General features: G+C 37.7%; 2 protein-coding genes across 5 annotated transcripts in view; one reads left to right on the plus strand and one right to left on the minus strand.

Moving 5' to 3' along the window:
* Window positions 1–11,825, minus strand: part of LOC306851440 (diacylglycerol kinase delta-like) — a 36,818-nt gene extending 24,993 nt beyond the window's left edge. Inside the window, exons 1-3 of one of the 4 annotated variants that reach the window (XM_079387667.1) lie at window positions 11,679–11,825; window positions 4,852–4,959; window positions 4,287–4,367 (exon numbers count right to left, since the gene is read on the minus strand). In XM_079387667.1, coding sequence (XP_079243793.1) covers window positions 4,287–4,367; window positions 4,852–4,959; window positions 11,679–11,801 — 312 coding nt within the window. In that variant the 5' untranslated portion in view covers window positions 11,802–11,825. Of the gene's footprint in view, window positions 1–3,381; window positions 3,593–4,286; window positions 4,368–4,851; window positions 4,960–6,007; window positions 6,228–11,678 lie in introns of those variants that run through there. The other 3 variants (XM_079387668.1, XM_079387669.1, XM_079387670.1) reach the window with 3 other exon arrangements.
* Window positions 11,826–17,781: 5,956 nt separating this feature from the next.
* LOC306851230 (uncharacterized protein) lies at window positions 17,782–20,763 on the plus strand (the record flags this gene model as incomplete). The annotated part of the gene is made up of 5 exons (XM_079387394.1): window positions 17,782–17,860; window positions 18,340–18,630; window positions 18,712–18,792; window positions 19,673–19,753; window positions 19,847–20,763. The coding sequence occupies 5 exons, from the start codon at window positions 17,782–17,784 to the stop codon at window positions 20,761–20,763; spliced, it is 1,449 nt and encodes a 482-aa protein (XP_079243520.1).
* Between the last annotated feature and the right edge of the window lie 239 nt (window positions 20,764–21,002).

Consider the following 21,002-nt stretch of genomic DNA (forward strand, 5'->3'; position numbering starts at 1 on the left):
AAGTAAATCAATTAATTTATAAGTACATAAATAACATTAAAAGGAAAATATTGAGATACACTCTAAAATGTCTGAGAGCACATCAAAAATCAGGGATTTAAAATCACATTTAAACCTAAAAATTAAGTTTTAGAGGAGTTTGAAAAGTTTCTATGAAAGAAAGATGATGTTTCCTTCATGTCAGCTCTGTCAATAAAGTAAAAGGATCAAAGAAACCCCAAAACAAACCAAAGACATTCATGCAAAGTGATTTTCTCACTTAAATGACCATGCTTAGAACTTGCAATAAAATTAGAATATAATGCAAAATAGAAACATGTTCACTAGTGGCCACAAACATCTGGAACTCAAAATTTTTCAGCTGTATCACAACAGCCAAACCATCAAGCATTCAAAAGCCTAAAATAGCATGTGTGTATGTGTGTGTGTGTGTGTGTGTGTGTGTCAACTTCCCAATCCGTTTCCTCCAGCTGCTGACAAAGACCCTCTGTTCCCACACGGATAAAAATAACTCATGCCTTTCCTCCGCCGGCACACACACACACACACACACACATATATATATAAACCGATCATATTATTAATTTCACAGAGGAGTACACAAACTGCCTCATAAACCAACTAAAATATACAGACGCATGGCTCAGCTGACACGCAGCGGAAGAGATACAGACCCACACACACACAGAGTCAGTGTGTGTCTGGTTAATGTCTTTGATGTAGATCTTGAAGCCACTTTTATCACTCACACACACACATTATCAGCGCTGTCGTAACACCAGCTGAACTATGTCATACGACTCAAAGAGCTTTTGGGGTTCAGTTACATAAGCTGAACACATCCTGTTTTTAACACTTTAACACACAGCTGCCGCACTAATGTAATAAAGCACCTAATGAAATATCAGTTTCAGACTAATCTAATGCTTTTCAGTACGATTAACCCTGGGTTAAAGCAATAGTTCACTCAGTCCATTCAAGATGTAGATGAGTTTGTTTCTTCATCAGGTTTGGAGAAATGTGTCTCTGCATCAGTGTCTCAGCAATGGATGCTCTGCAGTGAATGGGTGCCGTCAGAATGAGAGTCCAAACAGCTGATAAAAACATCACAATAATCCACACCACTCCAGTCCATCAGTTAACATCTGGAGAAGACAAAAGCTGAAACAAATCCAGCATTAAGACGTTTTCAACTTCAAACCGTTGCTTTTATCAGCTCTGATTCTGACGGCACCCATTCACTGCAGAGGATCCATTGGTGAGCAACTGATGCAATGCTACATTCCTCCAAACCTGATGAAGAAACAAACTCATCTACATCTTATATGCGGTGAGAGTGAGAAATTTCAGCCAATGTAAATTTTTGGCTGAACTATTTCTTTAATATCTCTTCTAGCTCTAGGTGAAGGCACATTTTAGCACATTTGTAAGATTAATTCATGTCTGAAGCATGAAACAAGAAAATCAAAAATATTGATTTATGATTAACAAATATGGTAAAAGCTTAATTGAAGCTTCTATGTATAATGCACTATAACGGCATTCATAATGTACACTGCAACTTCTGACTTAACCAATGATGTGAGTTTGGGGGCGGGGCTATCTGTCTGAATAACCAATGGCAGACAGTGGGAGGGGCAGAGCAAGCAGTAAGAGAGTTTGAGAATCCTGTATGAAAACTTTAAATGTTGCAATTCTGTTCAGTGATGAACACTTCACCTTCAAATATGAATCGGTTTTATATTTCAACACTTCAAAGCCTCCATTATAATCAGATCCCGCTGAACTCTTGCACAACACAGGCCAGTGACGTCTTTTAAAGCACGCGGAGTCCTAAACCACACCGTGAGGCCTGTCAGAGGAAAACCAGCTGACTATCTGAGCAATATCAATCTGATCTGGTCTCAAATGAGATACAATCTTTTAAGTCAAAGGCTCTTGAACCAGAATTAACTTTTGTGACGTTCTGTGGCTTTTATGAGATCGATTTCTTTAATTCACACCTTAAAATCATTCAATGGACAAAACCCTGTTTTTAACTATTCACACTTGATTTTTCACTAATGGTGAGACATTTCACATACTCTAAAACATATTGTGTCTCATATACATATCATTTAGTCATTTAGCAGATGCTTTTATCTAAAGCAACTTACAAATGAGGACAATAGAAGCAATCAAAACCAACAAAAGATACTTCTCTTAACAGTAAGGTAATACATTAATAAAAGCGTATTCTGTTTTTCCACCTTGAGATGAATAGCTTAGTTGTTTTCAGTATTTACTAGATGCTTTGGATGAAAGTTTCTGCTGAATGAATGAATGAATGCAAATGTAATGAATTGTTCCTATCGTATCAGTAATTCAAGCTTGAACAGCAACACTACAGAACAGCCAAAGACGTCAGTCTGCATGTTTCCTAGATTGATAGTCATAGGCTTATGTGCCATGATATGGAAATAAAAAAAAAACATCTTTTGTTCAGCAAATATTGGTATACACAACCATTCAAGAGTTTTGTGTCAGTAAGACTCACTATTTGATTAAATATACAGTAAAAGCAGTGATATTTTATAAGATTATTTAAGTTTTAAATAAGTGTTTTCTATTTGAATATAATGTAAACTGTAATTTATTCCTGTGATGCATCCTTACTGAAGAAAAATATTAGTTTCTTCAAAAAAAAAAATCTTGTCCACCCAAATCTTTGAAAAGTAGTGTATGCAATTTATTTTGATTAATTAACTGGCATATTATTTTATTTAATTTGACAAATATTGTAATCAAATGACAGCCCAACTCTATAAAATTTCTCTAATTTACAAGTATTATTAACATGCATATCTAATCTAGACATTTATTCAAACACACACACAGGCTGCTGTAATACTGAGCCCAAGGCCAAAACACAACGCTGGACACAGTGTTCAAAACACACACACACACACACCTATCTACATGAAAACATACAACAGACTTGAATTGTTTACATATAAAGCTTTTCATGGAGATTACAGAAGACCAAAATCTAATCCTAGCCCTAAAGAAGAACACATGGTAAAACATCAATTTACTTCATGAATCATTTCCACCTTTAAAGACATCGGCAGACACCCGCAAAGCAAATATTTGCCAGATTTATCTCACATCTGTGGGTAATTGTATACAAAAGTATAATTAAAATCCAACCTGTAATTCTTCTGTGGAACAAAAAGAAGATATTTTGAGTTATTTTATCCATACAATGCTGTTTGTAGTTCAAAAAAGTAACAGCTCTGAATGACACGAGGGTGAGTAAATGATGATTTTGAGGTGAACTATCCCTTTAAGTAAACACACACTCGCTCTCTTTCTCTCCTTCCACACATTCATTCCTCTTACTTATATGCCGGCAAACTCCAGACGCCCCAATAAACCTCTTCTTTCTCCTTTTGTCTCTCTATCGCTCTCTCTTTTCCTGTCTGTGCAGGTTGATCGGAGCCGTATGGAGATCCACGAACCGGCTCAACAGCAAATCATTCCTAATTCTCCTTCCTCATCTGACCCATGTCTCTTTCCTTCCCTCTCTCTTTCAAAGACTCCTCCCTGTTTCCATCCCGATGACTCAGAGAGCCGCGTCCTGCCGGAGACCCTCCCACAAACCAGCGGCAGGCAGAAAAAATGCATATGAAAACACAACGACCACACACACACAGCCCAGAACGGACAGACCATGGAAAAGCATGAGCTCCTCCCTGCAATTAAAATTAAATCAGTCCAAATGTCAACTATAAATACACTTCAGAACACGAACACACACGCACATGTGCTCCAGACTATTTCAGCCCGCTCTGTTTATCAGATCCAGAATAAACACACTCTGCTTTTTTCTCAGACGCTTCATTTCCTCGCTGGGAACGTCACAGAAAACACAAGAAACGAGTGTGTGTGTGTGTGTGTGTGTGTGTTTAATCGACTACAATTTGAGCAGCAAACTGTCTCCAGAAGTCTGACCTGAAAGAGACATTCTCAAAGCTAAAAATAGTTCATTAAAAAGCTTTTGTTTGTTACAAATGCAATCTTTTAGGGGTTATTGGTGAGGTTTAGCATGATTAACTGAGTAGAATCAGAGCTGGAATTGTTAAATAAATAATTCCCTAATCATGGGAAGTTTTGCACAGGCAAGCACCACTCACATCACACGATAAAAATCAGAATATAATTAGCTTTACATAAAAAGAAGATTATGACACAACTTCAGTTAAATGTGTGTGTGTGTGTGTGTGTGTGTGTGTGTGTGTACTCACAGTAAAGCTGTTGTTAACGTTCTTCGTGCTTGATTCTGCTACACTGGCGTCCGTCAGATCCACTTCATCAAAAATAATTGACTGAAAACAAATCATAGCAAAAATCAATAAAGTCAATAACTTTCCATGTAAATCTGTGCATGTGTGACTCATGTTTACTTCTACATATATCTACAAATATCTACAATACAAAACTGTCTCCAGAAATAAATTAAAGCTTACAAAACGTTCCTTTATTGATGTCATCAAAGGTATTCATAGTATGTACATTATATTTTTTTATTTTAATACACACACACACACAGACAGTATATCAAATATATGATAAAATATACACATTCACAAATATATATATATATATATATATATATATATATATATATATATATATACACAAAATATATATTGATTTAAAAAATGTTTAATATAATATATTTAAATGCTCCTTTAGGTTTTGGGTTAGTGTGTGTTAATTGTAATTAGCTTTAAATACAAATAATAGAGCATAAAGTATGCTCTCATTTACACAACTATTTAAGAGTTTGTGTGTGTTGTTTCGACAGACCTTGGCCGTCTGAGCGTAGTACAGAGTTCTTCCCCGCAGTTTAAAATAACGTCTCTTCCAACGCTGAAAATTCGTCTGTTTCATCAACTTTCCCTCTTTTAAAATCGTCTAGAAGAAGCGAGAGAGAGAGAGAGTATGTGAAAATTCCTTTCGGTCCAGTCACCTGCGTTCATTTACGTAATAAATGGCATCATCATCCTCCTCGAGTGGCTCTTTACACATCATTACATCTCCCACAAACCTTTAATGGAATGATATTTTTACACCAAGAAACCACATAACTTCACTCCAACCTCAGAAACACACACACACACACACACACAGCCTGCAGTTCCATGTTACACCTAAAGTCAGCAGCAGAGCTCAACACGTCACTCTGACGTCTCATTTCTAATTCGCAAGCATAACTAGCAATATTATTAAATTAAAATTGATTCCTGCAGTTTGTGCTCCAGACATGAATGATTCCTAAAACCTTTACTAAGTAATCAGATGCACCCTTTTCATCTGCTAGATCAGAAAACTGAAAAAACAAATCCCACCACAGACACATATTAAAGCATAAAAAGTAGTTTTCGTTCAGTCTCATGGTTTTAAACACACTGTACAAGAGCAAACACACACTTAAATAAATCAGATGCGGGATGCTGCAAAATTCAGACTTAAACAGATTAAAATAATAAAATTTACTATAGAAACAGGCTGATGATGAAGCAGCATATCTTTTACTCAATGTCGCTTTTTGCAGCTACATCGAGAAAAAAAGCATGCAAACTTTTCATGCATGAATTTCCAGCAAAGTAACGGGACAAATGCACGAATGCAACTCCATCTGAAAGCTTTACAAACCAGCAGAAGACACTGAACATCAGGTTGCATGAAGGATTCAGACAAGAGGTTTTATTTAAATGCATTCCCATATCAGCATCACAAGCAATTACAGATTCAGCATTCAACAACCTTCACAATAAATACAAGCACTTAGAAAAAAAAAAAAGTTTCAACCATTTTGCAATTCCATAAATGATTCTTTAAATGCATTCGTGCTAAAAGTTTTTAGAGTCTTACAAAATATGCATAGTCGGCATGGACTAGAAATGATTTAGGAAGATAAAGCAGCACAAACACAGATGTTCGGAGAGCGTAACAGACTAACCTGGCCCCTAGTGCAATCCATGAGACACAGGTCAGAGCGAGAAGCGTCTGACTGACGTGAGGCTTTTACGCCACACACACATATACACACACACACACACACGCTGGTTTCCGCTGACAGTAAATACCCCGTCTCTGCCACAGAAGGCACCTGTCATTTCAGCGCACACACACGCGATGAAGTCTGAAACACACAACGCTGATCAACCCACAGGAAGCTTGACCCGCTTGCGCAGCGCTCCGGCTTTGAGAAGAGCTACCAAAATAGCTCACTCCAAGCCTTGATGCAGATAATAGAGCCATTTCCTAACCGCATGCTAACTTTACATCTTTACATCCGCGTGAGCTGCAGCATGAATGACATGAGCGTTTGATGAACCCGAAGACATCATTTAATCAGGGTTATTAACTCAAACTTAAACCAAAAAACTTTTTCGATACATGAAATTAAATAAACATTAACTGAAATAAAATATTAAAACTAAATATAAAAAAATGCAAATTATTATTTTCAGCTAGTTGCCAGTGCCAAATGTCTCATTTCTGTTCAATTTGTTAAAGTGCTAAAATAACTAAAACTAAGAACTAATAAAATAAAAACTATTTTAAAACAAACAGAAAAGCACAACAAAATGACTTAAAACTTCAACTGAAATTAAAATGAAACTGAAAACAACAATAAAATGTCATTCAAAATATTATTAATTTATTAAAATCATTAAATAAAACTAAAAAGCTTTTTTTTTACTTTAAAATATTTAAAAATAACAAAAATAAACTTATTTTCAGCTATGTGCCAAAGCAGAATTTTGCATTTTCATTAGTTCATCCCGTACTAAAATAACTAAAACTGAAACCAAGAACTAATATTCAATAAAAAAAACTACAGATATATATTAAAAGAAAAACACAAAATTAAAATTAAAACAGAACATTTCAAATCTAATTCAAAACATTAACAAAAACTAGTATATGATACTAAAATTATTCTCATTTTAATAAACCGAGACAAAGCCTGTGCATTCATTCATTCATTAATATATATATTAGTGCGGTCAAATGATTAATCACGATTAATTGCATTCAAAATAAAACATTTTGTGTACATAATATGTGTGTGTGCGGTGTATATTTATTATGTATATATAAATACACACACATACAGCATATATTTTGGAAATATTTACATGCATATACATTTATATTCTTATATATAAATATATTTAATATATAAACTTAACATTTATATATACATGCATGTATTTGTATTTATATATACATAATAAATATACATAGTACACACACATATATTATGTAAACAAAAACTTTTATTTTGGATGTGATTAATCGTTTGACAGCACTAATATATTTACATGTAAATATACTAATCAGTCGATATGAGTTGTAATTCCAGCTGGGTTTGCAAATGTCACCTAACTGCAATCAACGGTTGTAGTCTACAATCTGCTAAATTGCACTTTACAACTAAATGCATTGATTGCACTGTATAATTTCTGAGCTTTTTATAAAATGTTGAATGTCAAAACCTGTCAGATAACAGTTATTTGGACTGGATGAGAGAGAAATCTTGTATTTTAACAGTTTGAAGTGAAAAGTGTCTTGATGATGGATTTGTTTCAGATGTTAACTGATGGACTGGAGTGGTGTTATTGTGATGTTTTTATCAGCTGTTTGGACTCTCATTCTGACGGCACCCATTCACTGCAGAGCATCCATTGCTGAGACACTGATGCAATGCTACATTTCTCCAAATCTGATGAAGAAACAAACTCACCTAAACTCAATAAATACAGATGATTATTGCAAGAATCTCAGTAATACTGTGTCCACCAGTCCCATACAGGACTAAGCGTTCACACAGCTGAGAAAACTGTACTGCATACTAGTGTGTTTAGTGTCACAAAGATGCTTTTCAGTAAAACGTGGATCTAACTCCTAAACGAATGCTCTGAAATCAGCGAAGCGCCCGCTGGTCAAACGTGACCTTTCAGCGGACAGATGCCTGCGGTTACTGCAGCGGCCGGTCGGAGCCAGCGCTTTCATCTCACCTCTGTCTGATCAGACTCAAAGAGCCTGTGACCCATCTGAACCGTGACCTTTCTTCTTTCTCCCCCACCGCAGCACACAGACATGATGACAGTACAGGGGCGAGACACGGCTTCCGCTTCTCAGAATTCAGCCCAGAGCTGCAGCGGCGTTTACAGGCTGGCCTCGCTGCAGCAGAGCCTCTGGCCACCCACACATTACTGTTACCTCAACTAATGCATCTCTAGACAAGCGCACTTCCCCTAGACTTCAAGGAATCGTGCACTTAAAATAGCAAACCATCATTTACCCTCAAGCCCATGTCTGGTCCCTAAACACTTGGGTCAAAGACGAAAAAAGGTGTTTTCAAGCATAAAAGTATAACACAGCGTTTAAATTTATATTCATACATTAGATGTGTCCTAAATAGTTATATTTTCAGAGCAAAAAGTTATGATGATCAAACATTTTTACCATGATTTACGTCATTCAGTGCAACAATAAACCAAAAAATCTTGTCAGGCATTTTTACAGAATCATGAATGACAATAAAAAACTAATTAAGGGTGTAATCTGGGGGTGCAGCTCCCCAAAAAACTAATTAATTGTCATTTTAAATCTTTACCACCATCTTTGCCACTAAACCGCTAGTTTTACCAACCAATTTGTCAGCATGCTTTTAATCATTTGGAATATAATCAAATTTAGTATGATCACTATATATATATATATATATATATATATATATATATATATATATATATATATATATAAATAATATATCATATAAGCGATCATACTAAATTTAATCATTTATAAATATATATATATATATATATATATATATATATATATATATATATATATATATATATATATATATATATATATATATATATATATATATAGTTATATATAAAAATAAATACAGGTTTTTTCACAAAAGTTATTTGAAAAACTAAAGTAGACACTTTACTTGTATTTAATATGCTTTCTGTGTATATAAATAAATTTTGTCAATTTTATTTGATGCAAACACCAAAATGGGACATCCCACTTTTGCTGGACAATGAGCTAAATTTCACCTTTTGTGTTTCAGATTTAATTTTTGCAACATTAATGCTTTAATGAAAGTTTGCACAACTTTTTCTGGCTGTGAATATAAAACAGGTACATCATGGAAAAATCATTTAGGTTTGAAAAGGCATTTAGTTTTAGCTCAACTTTACCTTTTTAAGGCAAAACACCACAGGTGATTAGAGTAAAAATGCCAAAAAATCATTACATTTATTACATTCAGAAAAAAAAAATTTGTATTACAAGTTTTCTGAAATGTTGTTTAAATATACAATTTAGGTATTCCTTGTTAAGTGTACACTAATTTGAATAAACAGAAATCTGAAACCAAGTTCTCAATTATTGTTTAATATTGTTGAAAAGTTCTACAGAAGGGATTTTGGATTTCTCTTTTTTGTCAACAACCAGGAAAATTTAATTTAATTTATTTAATCAGGGACAATGCATTACTTTTATATAAATTAAGATGTATCCTATAAACCCCTCCTCCTTCAGAATATAGGCGTAGACAGGAATAAAACTGCTAAGTCTGGTGTTTGTAAGTGCTGCCGAAGTGGAGAAAAAAAACTCATTTGACAAAACATTTTTATAATATGTATCATAATTGAAGTCAACAGATGCAAATAGATCAAATGTAAAAACATGCACTTAAATGTGCATTTTATATGTTTTCTTTCCACTAAACTGAAAGACAAACATCACGGAAAGCTCAAAACTAAACCAGTTCATGAAAAACCAATGCTTTTCCCCGTAGTGTCCTGCTTTAAACACACATAAGCGCGGCTGTGAATTGCCCTTCGGCATGAGCAAACAATACCGGTTCGTTTTCTAGGTGAAAGATATTGAACAATAAATCACAGACACCATAAGAGCATATAAATGATGCAAACACGGATCATCTCCGGTCCATCCTGAGCAACAGAGCATCCTCTCACATATCTAGTGTGTGATCTCACTAACCGGATACACACAGGCTTTTGAGGCTCTGTTACTGAACAGCTCTCATATACACAGTGCTTTTCATAGCAAGCTAATGACATTTGCAAAAATACTTGATCCTAACCATAACCATAAATCTAGACCTAATTCACCCTGAAAGCAAATTATATTTAGAGATGGCAAAAACATGATTTTGATGGTTTATCTTTGAGTCTTTCGAACAGGGCAATGAGGTTATGCATTAGTGAAACCAGATCCAGCATACTACAAGAATGCACTAAACCAAAGAATTCAGTCAAAACGGCAAGATCACGCTTTCAGGAAGTCAATGCTGCAAAAACATCTTCTCTTATTCTTTATCACTTTATCTTACATTTAGCTAACGGAACAAGCATAAAATGTCAACACTATTACTACGATTCTGATAGCACCTACTGATTTTTAATAAGTATGAATAGTGATAACTCATAATTCAACCTTTTGTTTAGCAGCTCAGATCTTAAGCTGTAGGCTTCACAGCATCTGTTTTAAAATAACACGCTAGTTTGAGCTAAAATGCAAAGGATACGTTATATCTCCAGCAAACAGATGCTTTCCCAACCTTACTTTACATGTATACATTTCTAATGATAGTGGAGGTTGAATCCGAGTTAGCACAGTTTTACTGTAATAATAATAAATGATAGCTATGAGGTATGGACAAAGACTACCAGAGGGTATTACTGTAAAGTTTGAACTTGTAAAATGAGCGTAGACAGAGAGATAGACATGCTGCCTTACTAAATAACCTGGGTAGCCACAGTTTCCACCAAAATTAAGAAATTTTTGCACATATTTTGTGGTAACAACACTTTATTTTGATGGTCCCTTTAACACACTCTGTTGACAATAAATCACGTTGCACCTACATGTCTATGAACTCTCAGAGTATTATAAGACTGTCTGATTAATATCTGCCAGCTCTTTATTGTGATGGTCTATCAGTAACTACATCTTCTTCTAACCCTAATCCTCTACTAACACTCTACTGAGAGCTAAGAGGTGTAACGCTACTCATAGTCAACAGAATGTGTTAAAGGACCATCAAAATAAAGCCTAACCTATTTTGCTACTGTTTATAATATTATATATATGATAAAAAAAATGAATATGTAATTTCCTTAAAATAGCTTTAAAAGCTTTCATACATTTTCTATCGTTTCCTCCTTTTTAGTATTATGACATGACTATATTTTTACAGTAAAACAACTGCAGCAACTGTTGTACTGCAGCAGAAAGTATGGTCGTTTTTTGGAAGGGAATTTGCGTTTGAATGTAACACGCCGCGCTTTCATTGAGCTGCAAATGTTACAGTGTTTCATTTTCAAACTCAGATTCCAAACAAACAGTTACAATGTTGCACAACACGCGCGCGCACAGTCCGCTCATCTCAGCCCCGCGTGGTTCCGTTATAGTCACACGCTCTCGTCTCAGCGACCGGTGTCGGTGTCGGTCGGAACCGGAGGCTCTGGACACGCAGGAAATGTCGCGGATCTCAGACGGGCCGCTCGGTCTGAGGCGCCTTTCTCTTTGCAAACCCAACGTAAACCAACACGCACGCGGAATATTACCTTGCTCCGGATCTGACCTGACGTGGAGACCTTCCGTATGAGTTTCTGCGGGGATCCGTGCTCCTGCTCCGGCTCGCTGTCCGACGACTCGGCCTCAGCAGCAGCAGCAGCGACCGCCGCCATCCTGCGCTCCAGCCCCCGGGATTCACACTCTGTTCCAGCGGGACCGGCCTCACAGCGCCGCCGCACGGACAGACCGAACACTGCCGCCGGGAGCGCCACCTACCGGACAGAGGAGCTGTAGCATAACGAGTGGCCCCCAAAATATCTTCTTCTTCCTCTTCTTATTGGTTTTATAGCGGATTGCCCCCCAAATATCTGGACGCACAAGTCACACTTAAAATGACTGAATGTCATCCCAGTTAACAACGTTCTTAGAACTTCGGTAACCTTCAAGGAAGTTCATTCTGAAAGTTGTAAACAAAATCTTCTACACTCTAAAAAATGCTAGCTTGTTTCAACCCAGCTTTGAGTCAAATATGGACTAACCCAATTTTAATGTAAAAATGTAACCCAACAGCTGGATTAGTCCATATTTGACCCAAAGTTGGGTTCAAACAACCTAGCATTGTTTAGAGTAGTAACATTATTAGAATGTTTGTTTAAAATGATCTGTTCTTAAAACATTAGCACAAAAATGTTATTTATACTTTTTTTCTGAAACTTTTTAGATGCTCATCTAACATTTTTTTTTTTTTTTAATGTTAATACTTGTTTCAGAACGTTCAGAGAACATTCAAAAGGATCATTTCCATATTGTTTGCAAAATTATGAAATGGAATGTTTCCTAATGGATAGAGAGTTGGACTTGTAACCTGAAGGTCGTGGGTTCGAGTCTCAGGTCCGGCAGGGGTTGTAGGTGGGGGGAGTGAATAACCAACACTCTCTCCACCCTCAATACCACGACTGAGGTGAGACCCTTGAGCAAGGCACCGAACCCCCAACTGCTCCCCGGGTGCCGCAGCATTGGCTGCCCACTGCTCCGGGTGTATGTTCACTACTGGTGTATGTTCACTACTGAGTGTACACTTGGATGGGTTAAATGCAGAGCACACATTCCCAGTACGGTATATAGTTTGTATTTTTTATCTTTTATTTTTTAGTTTGTATAGGGTAAATACTTATAGTTAAAATCTGTCAGTAGGTTAGTTGTGTATAGGTTTATAGTGTTTTTTACTTCATTGTTGCATGTCTGTATTTATGTAGCACCGTGGCATTTCATTCCACTGTATCCCCACATGTAGCAGAATGACAATAAAGCTCAACTTGACTTGACTTAATAAATGAATGGGAACATTCGAACATATACTAAGTATCATGTATTTTAAAGAAAGGTACCAAAAGCACGCTTTCAGTCAAAAAGAAGTTTGTACCGTTTTAAATGTTAAATCAATAGATAAAGTGTTTCAAGCCACTTTGTGTTTATGAAACTTTATTGGAGCATATTTCAACTTCAAAACACCAAAACACAGGTGATTAACTTCCAGCTATGATATGAGTCTATAATCCATAACACTTCATTCAGTGAAAAAGTCTATCCTCTGTTGTCCTCTCACATCAAAATGTGACTTTTGGCTTGTAAAGGGTACTTGATCTGTGCATATTTCACTCCTGATTCAGACTGTGAGTTGCTTCATTTTTGCATTTAAAATGACTTGATGGATTTGTTTCAGCTTTAGTCTTCTCCAGATATTAACTGATGGACTGGAGTGGTGTGGATTATTGTGATGTTTTTATCAGACTCTCATTCTGACGGCACCCATTCACTGCAGAGCATCCATTGCTGAGGCACTGATGCAATGCTACATTTACGAACAACCCTGTAAAATAATGTACTATTCCACAAATCAAAGAATTAATTCAAAAATCCAACATCCTTTCTGGAAGGAAGGAAGTGTGCCTCCTCTTTTTTATGTCACTTTATGTATTGTTTTGGATATCATCATTTTTTTGACATTGTCCACATGCACAGGTCCATCTGAGTCAGCATCAGCTGTTTCTTCAGGTGATTGATGAATGTTTCAAGAAAAAGCTGTGGACATTGAAAGCACAATAACATCACAACAGCCTGCAGCGAAATGTTCAAGCTGAGGTTATGGAACGGTCTAGAATATAATAGCGAGAGTGTGTGTTTCCTGTAAATATACACCCTAATGTAATAAATACAGCAATGATTGCTGAGTGTGTAACTGTAGACTTGATCCTGATGGGTTTTGGAGGGGTTATGCAGCACATACAGCTGTAATGGAATTCCTTCCTGGAATGAAGACAATAATCACAGCACGGCCGTATAAAGAAGCACAGGACAGTAGAAACAGGGTCAGGAGCTTGGCGGTGCTGTGAAGAAGCGGCCGTGGCTTTGTTTGTGTTTGTGTGTCCAGTTTCACATCTGTGTTTCACATCTTGCCAATGCATGCTTCCTCAGTAATACACACTAGCTCTCATTAGGATGCATTCCCTTCAAATAATAACACATTCTTTCTAAACAACACAGCATTGACTTCAGTAACACACTCGTTAATTCTCACAAATACGCACAAACACACACCTTTCTTCGTTCTTTTTTCATGCTACCATGTGATAGGGAAGAAAACTGAGATGGAAACCGATCCTGCATAATGTGTGTGTTTTACCACGCATCACGCATGATCTTTGTTACATAAACACTTTTTTATGTGCACTATTGTCTGATCACATTTAAGCACTTTATACAATGCAGAATGTTTCAATGCAGCTTAATAAACAGGAAAACAACAGTGCTAATGCCACAAAATTAATCAATTATTAAATACTGTATGATGCTGTGAAGCAGCACACACTGTTAATTTTTTTTTCAAAGTAAATAAAAACAAATATTTTCAAAGTGCATTTTACATTTCATTCTTTCTACTTCAAAATGTAATGCTTAATTCATTTGTTAATAACCGTTTTTTTGGAGTTACTCATGATTTTTACTAGAAATTTCAGTCAAAATTGTTTCAACAAATAATAGTGTCATTATTCAACTCGATTTTGTTCAATTTTGATTAATCTCTGTATAGTGTCAATGTTGCAAGGTTTGTCAGTTATGAAACAAATCCAATTCATCACTAAAGCAGTTTTAATTAATCAATAATTAAATAACAAATAAGCTTTAAATTTGTTATTAAATAAACTGCAAAAGCAGCTCTACAGAAGACAACAATGTGATTATCCAGCTCATATTAGTCAAGCGAATCTGATCCAGGTCAGGCACAAAGGATGCACATTTCCCAGGCTAACTAATTGGGGAATTCCCGTTGATTTCTATTGTTCTAACATCTTCAAGGAACAGCTGAAGACACACCTCTTTTTCAAGCACTAAACTAATCCATAACCATAACCAGAGACACTTCTGCTCCTGCTGGTACATTCAGTATGTCTTCACTTTTTCCACATTTTGTTGTTACAGCTTTAATCCAAAATAGATCAAATTCATTATTTTCCTCAAAATTATACAAACAATACCCCATAATGGCACTTGAAAGAAGTTTGTTTAAAATCTTTGCAAATTTATTAAAAATTATAAAACTCACATGTACATAAATATTCACAGCCTTTGCCATGACACTCATAATTGAGCTTACATTTACATTTATCAGACGCTTTTATCCAAAGCGGCTTACATTGCATTCAAGTTACAGTTTTTACATTTTATCAGCTCTTGCTTTCCCTGGGAATCGAACCCTTGACCTTGGCGTTGCTAGTGCCATGCTCTACTATTTGAGCTACAGGAAAGCCTGTAGCACAAATAGTTCCCCAAATAGCTCAAATAGTACAAGAGCTCAGATGCATCTTGTTTCCACTGATCATCCTTGAGATGTTTCTACAACTTGACTGGAGTCCACCTGTGGTAAATTCAGTTGATTGGACATGATTTGGAAAGGCACACACCTGTCTATATAAGGTCCCACAGTTAACAGTGCATATCAGAGCACAAACCAAGCCATGAAGTCCAAGGAATTATCGGCAGACCTCAAAGACAGGATTGTATCGAGGTGCAGATCTGGGGAAGGGTACAGAAAAATTTCTGCAGCATTGAAGGGTCACAGAAGCTGTTTCCCTTAATGGAAGAAGTTTGAAACAATCAGGACTCTTCCTAGAGCTGGCCTCCTGGACAAACTGAGCAATTGATGGAGAAGGGCTTGTCTAGACTGGTAACCAAGAACCTGATGGTCACTTTAGTTAAGCTCCATGGTCATAAATGCAGATGGGAGAAACCTACAGAAGGACAATCACCACTGCAACACTCACCAAATCTTGGCGGTGTGGCCAAACTCAATCCTCTCCTCAGTGAAGACACATGGAAACACACTTGGAATTTACAAAAAAGCACCTAAAGGACCCTCAGACTCTGAGAAACAGGATTCTGTGGTCTGATGAACCTCAATTCCAAGCATCACGTTTGAAGGAAACTAACTCATCACCTGCAGAGTACCATCCCAAGAGTAAAGTGTGCTGGTAGCAGCCTCATGCTGTGGGACTGAGGGACTCATCAGAGTGGAAGAAAAGCTCAATGCACCAAAATATTGAGAGAGTCTTAATGAAAACCCAGTCTAGAGCATTCAGGATCTCAGACTGGGCAGAAGGTTCACCTTCCAACAGGACAATGACTCTAAGCACACAGCAAGAGTGGCTTAACTCCGTAAATGTCCTTGAGTGGTCCAGCCACAGCCTGGGATTGAACCCAGTCAAATATTTCTGGAGAAACCTGAAAATGTGCATCTGCACCCATCCAACCTGACAGAGCTTGAGAGGAGAAGAATGGCAGATAATTGCCACATGATGACGATCAAAGCTTGTCACATCATACCCAAAAAGATTTGAGGCTGTAATTGGTGCCAAAGGTGCCTCAACAAAGTGTTGACCAAAGGCTATGAATACTTATGCACATGTGATCCCCCCCCCCCCCCCCCACCCATTTTTTATTTTGAATAAATTTGCAAAGATTTCAAACAAACTTCCTTCACGTTGTCATTATGGGGTACTTTAGAATTGAGGAAAATAATGAATTTAATCCATTTTGGAATAAGGCTGTAACATAAAATATTTTATGAAAAACGACAATAGAGGTTTTCTGTTTTTGCATGAATCTTTAGGGCTTTTTGTGTAAATTTTAGGCAAAATGCATGGAAACCAATGAAGGTAAATTTGACCCACAACAGTTTTTGAACATAAAGGATTGAGTTAAATACAAGTTAGCAATACAGTTGCCCCTAAGTGAGTAAAATCACCTTTGCATTGATGCGTTTACAACGCAAGTAAAGATTGCACTGGGAAAAACTAACTTTTTAAGACAGGGATGACCGTTATTTTTATTTATTTGTTGGCCTTTTTTTTTGAAAGCTATTCTGTAACAAAAAAGTAAAACATAACCAACAAAAGTGTCAAATAACAAACAGTTTTGAACACTTTGTAGAGTGGCCTGTTGAGTCCTTAAAGACACTTCTTGTTTAAAAATAAATAATAAATACATAATTTTAATAATAACAATTATCATTATAACAAAAATACAAGCTACACATTACTGTAAACAACATTTTCTTGTTTGTTCTTGGTTGAAATGCTCCAACAATATGTGAAATATTTTGAAAGCCACAGTGTCAACAAACGACTTATTTTAAGTCATAATATGCAGATTTAGTGCATGATAATTGTCATTAAATAATGAGAAGTCAGAACTGTATGAAATAAATAGCACAGCCATCACTCTTCAATAAATTCATTGTGGCACTTTTGCTGTCAAAATAAAAGATTAAAATAAATGTACTGCTGCATTATGGGATACTCTTCACAGATCTGTGATAAGATATTCCAGGTATTACTTGTTACATATTCTGTTGACTGGCTCTTACAGAAAGAGAATCCTCTGTGTGTGTGTGTGTGTGAGAGATCTGATCTGGATCGGGTCGGAGGCCTGCCGTGTTCCCATACTTCCCTGTATTATAAATCATCTCCAGAGACGCATCAACTCTCTCCTGTTACAGTCCTGACGGATCCACGCCTGCTCTCACACTGCTGTGTCACACACACAAAGGCAGAAGTTTTCTCTCCACTATATTATTACTCATGATATTCTGGCCTAATGAGGTCGCAGAGAATGAAGAGAGGAAAAAACCCAAGTCCCAGCGGTCAAATACACACAAACACAGGCACAGGTGCAGGTATATAAGTGCAGGTCGTCAGAACATCAGAGATTTTTTCACACACTTAACTTGGACTGATGAAGAGCAAGATGCTGCTTCACTGGAACATGGTGGGTGATCAATATGCCTATCCGTCTTACCTAACTGCTGTTAATGAAAATGACGGTTATTCATTTTGCAAAAAAAAAACTAAAAACTAAACGGAGTTAAATATTTAGTGTTGTAGTTGAGTTTTTTGTTCCATTATACCATATTTTATATATTATTCTTTATTTTATAGCAAAAGTGGTATATTTATCAGTGGTGTTTGCCAGGTCAAAGGTGCTCAAACTTAAATCACCAAAGATAGAGATAGATAATCTTTTATTTAAAATGACAATAGCAACCAGTCAGAACATGCTATCCAGCAATGCTCTAGCAACAATTAAAATTAAACAATCTGGACTCTTCTTGCTTTGAGACAGTAACAAAATATTTTAAAGGTGCTCTGTAATTAGATTTAACTCTATGTTTTTGTCTACAGGACATGAGGGGTATCGTAGGGGTGTTGCTGTGTTTGTCTTTCGGCCAGTGTGCTTTACTTCCTGAACTCCGTGCAACAGAGTTTGGGTTACCCCCTGAAAACCTGACACAAACAGGATTTGCGGAGCCTGATTTATCCTATTGTCAGATGATTCTGGAAGCTCCGGTTCCACCCACAGCGGACCAGGTACCCTGGTTCTGCATCTGCTCCGCTTGCTCCGGAAACCGAGGCCAGAAAGGAGACAGAGGCGACCGCGGACTGCCAGGTACGAACTCCACTGTATTGTCTTACACATACTCTGTTGATTATCGTCAAAGGTTTTACTAACTGCATCTGTTACTCACAGGAGTTCCTGGTAGTTCAGGACCAAGAGGCCTCACTGGGCTTCCCGGCCGTCCAGGATTCACAGGACGTCCTGGCATAAAGGGTGAGACTCGAGAACAAGTCTTGTATGATGTATTTTATTCAGTATGAATGTGTGCGTGTTGGGGAAGCTAGTCTGAAATTGTGGCTTCCCATACTACAAGCTTCCCGCTTATAGTGGAGAAATGATTAGTTACTGCCTTGGATGCATTTCCAAAAAGCATTGAAAGCTTAAAGGGATAGTTCACCCAAAAATGAACATTTTGTCATTTATACAAGTTTCTTTCTTCTGTTAAAAACAAGAAATATGTTCTAGAGAATGTAGATAACCAAACAGTTGCTGGTAGCCATAGTATTGAAAAAAATACTTTGGAATCAAATGGCTGCCAGCAATTGTTTGGTTAGCAACATTCTTCAAAATATCTTCTTTTGTGTATAAGAGAAAAAAAGAAACCCATACAGGTGGAGGGTGAGTAAATGATGACAACTTTCATTACGTCCTTTTTTTTTTTACGGATTATGTCAAAGTAATAGGCAGGTGTGTTGAAGCAGGGCTGGAGCTGAAGAATGCAGGAAGGTAGCTCTCCAAAAGCAGGGTTGGAGACCCCTGGCCTTAGACCCTAAACACTTAGTCTACACCCTAAAATCTACAATTGTAACCCAAACTCTTAACTAACTCCCAACCTTCTAAACCTAAACTTTACTTATTCCCTAGACCTATACCCAGCATTCTCAAACTTCTAACTACACCTAACATTCTAAACCTACGCATTAATTAAACTACACCCATCATTCTGAACCTTCACCCAAAATGTTCATTTTTGGATGAACTATCCCTTTAAGTAGATCATAGAGACCATGGTCAGTTAGTTACCCTCCAAAACTGGTGTCAATTTAAATCAATTGAGTTAAATCTGGTAATTATGTAATTTACACACCCACAGGTGAGAAAGGTGATGCAGGAGATAAGGGTGACATTGGTCATACTGGATTTTCAGGTCCGAAGGGAGACAGGGGATTTAAAGGTCAGTGAATCTTCATTAATCTATTAGCATTTAGATACACACAATGCCCATTATGGGTCTTGGTGACCATATTATCATATATGTGCTTCCCAGGTGAGAAGGGTGACCGTGGTTTTGATGGTCCTTCGGGAGAACAGGGTCCAAAGGGAGAAGATGGTCAGTGCCCAGAGACCTGTGAGCCCTTACCAGGGCCGGCAGGTGAGCCAGGTCTTCCCGGCCCTGCAGGTACACGAGGGTTACCTGGGCTGAATGGAGACCCTGGTCCCAAAGGGATGAAGGGCGATCCGGGTGTGGCGGGGGGGCCTGGCGTTCCAGGTGTACCAGGGGAGAAGGGTGACCAAGGTCCACAGGGCCTGTGCAATTGTAAAGATGGGGTTACAGGAGCCCAGGGTCAAACAGGTGAAAAGGGTGAGAAGGGAGACCAGGGTCCAATAGGGCCGGCGGGTCAAACTGGAACCACAGGACCTAAAGGTGACCAGGGAGAGATGGGAATGACTGGTATACCCGGACCCTGTTCACCCACCGTGCAATCTGCTTTCTCTGCTGCTTTGCTCACCCCCTATCCTATACCGAACCGCCCAGTGCCTTTCAAACGTATCATCTACAACTTAAACCAGCACTACAACCCTGAAAATGGTGTCTACACCGTCCCGGTTAACGGAACCTATGTGTTTAGCTACCATCTGCAAGTGTCCACCCGTATGTTAAAGGTCGCACTCTTCCACAACTTCGAGGCAGTGGTGAGGACAACTACGCCAGTGGAAATGAACACCGCCTCTCAACAGGTGGTGATGAGTCTGCACCAGGGTGACTGGGTGTGGTTGCAAGTGAAAGACTCCACCACTAACGGCATGTACACCGCCAGCGAGGCCAGCAGCACATTCAGCGGGTTTTTGCTGTACCCAGACAGATGTGATGACATGTTTGGAAGAGGTGGCCCTGGACAACCTGCTAACATTGGAGATGAGCCAGCGTTCCCTGACAGAGATCTGTCCTGGGGAATTCCGTAGAGACCCATATGTATACCTTACTCTCTTAACCTACACCTTAAACCCTTAACCAACCCCTACATTCTAAACCACCACCTTCAGCCCAGACAAGGGGCAGCCAATCACGGTCCTGGAGGGCTACCATCCTGCAGATTTTAGCTCCAACCCTATTCAAACACAACAGCTAATCAAGGTGCTCAGGATTACGTCAAAGTAACAGGCAGGTGAAGCAGGGTTGGAGCTGAAGAATACAGGAAGGT

The sequence above is a fragment of the Barbus barbus genome (assembly GCF_936440315.1).
Source record: "Barbus barbus genome assembly, chromosome: 31".
Taxonomy (NCBI): Eukaryota; Metazoa; Chordata; class Actinopteri; order Cypriniformes; family Cyprinidae; genus Barbus; species Barbus barbus.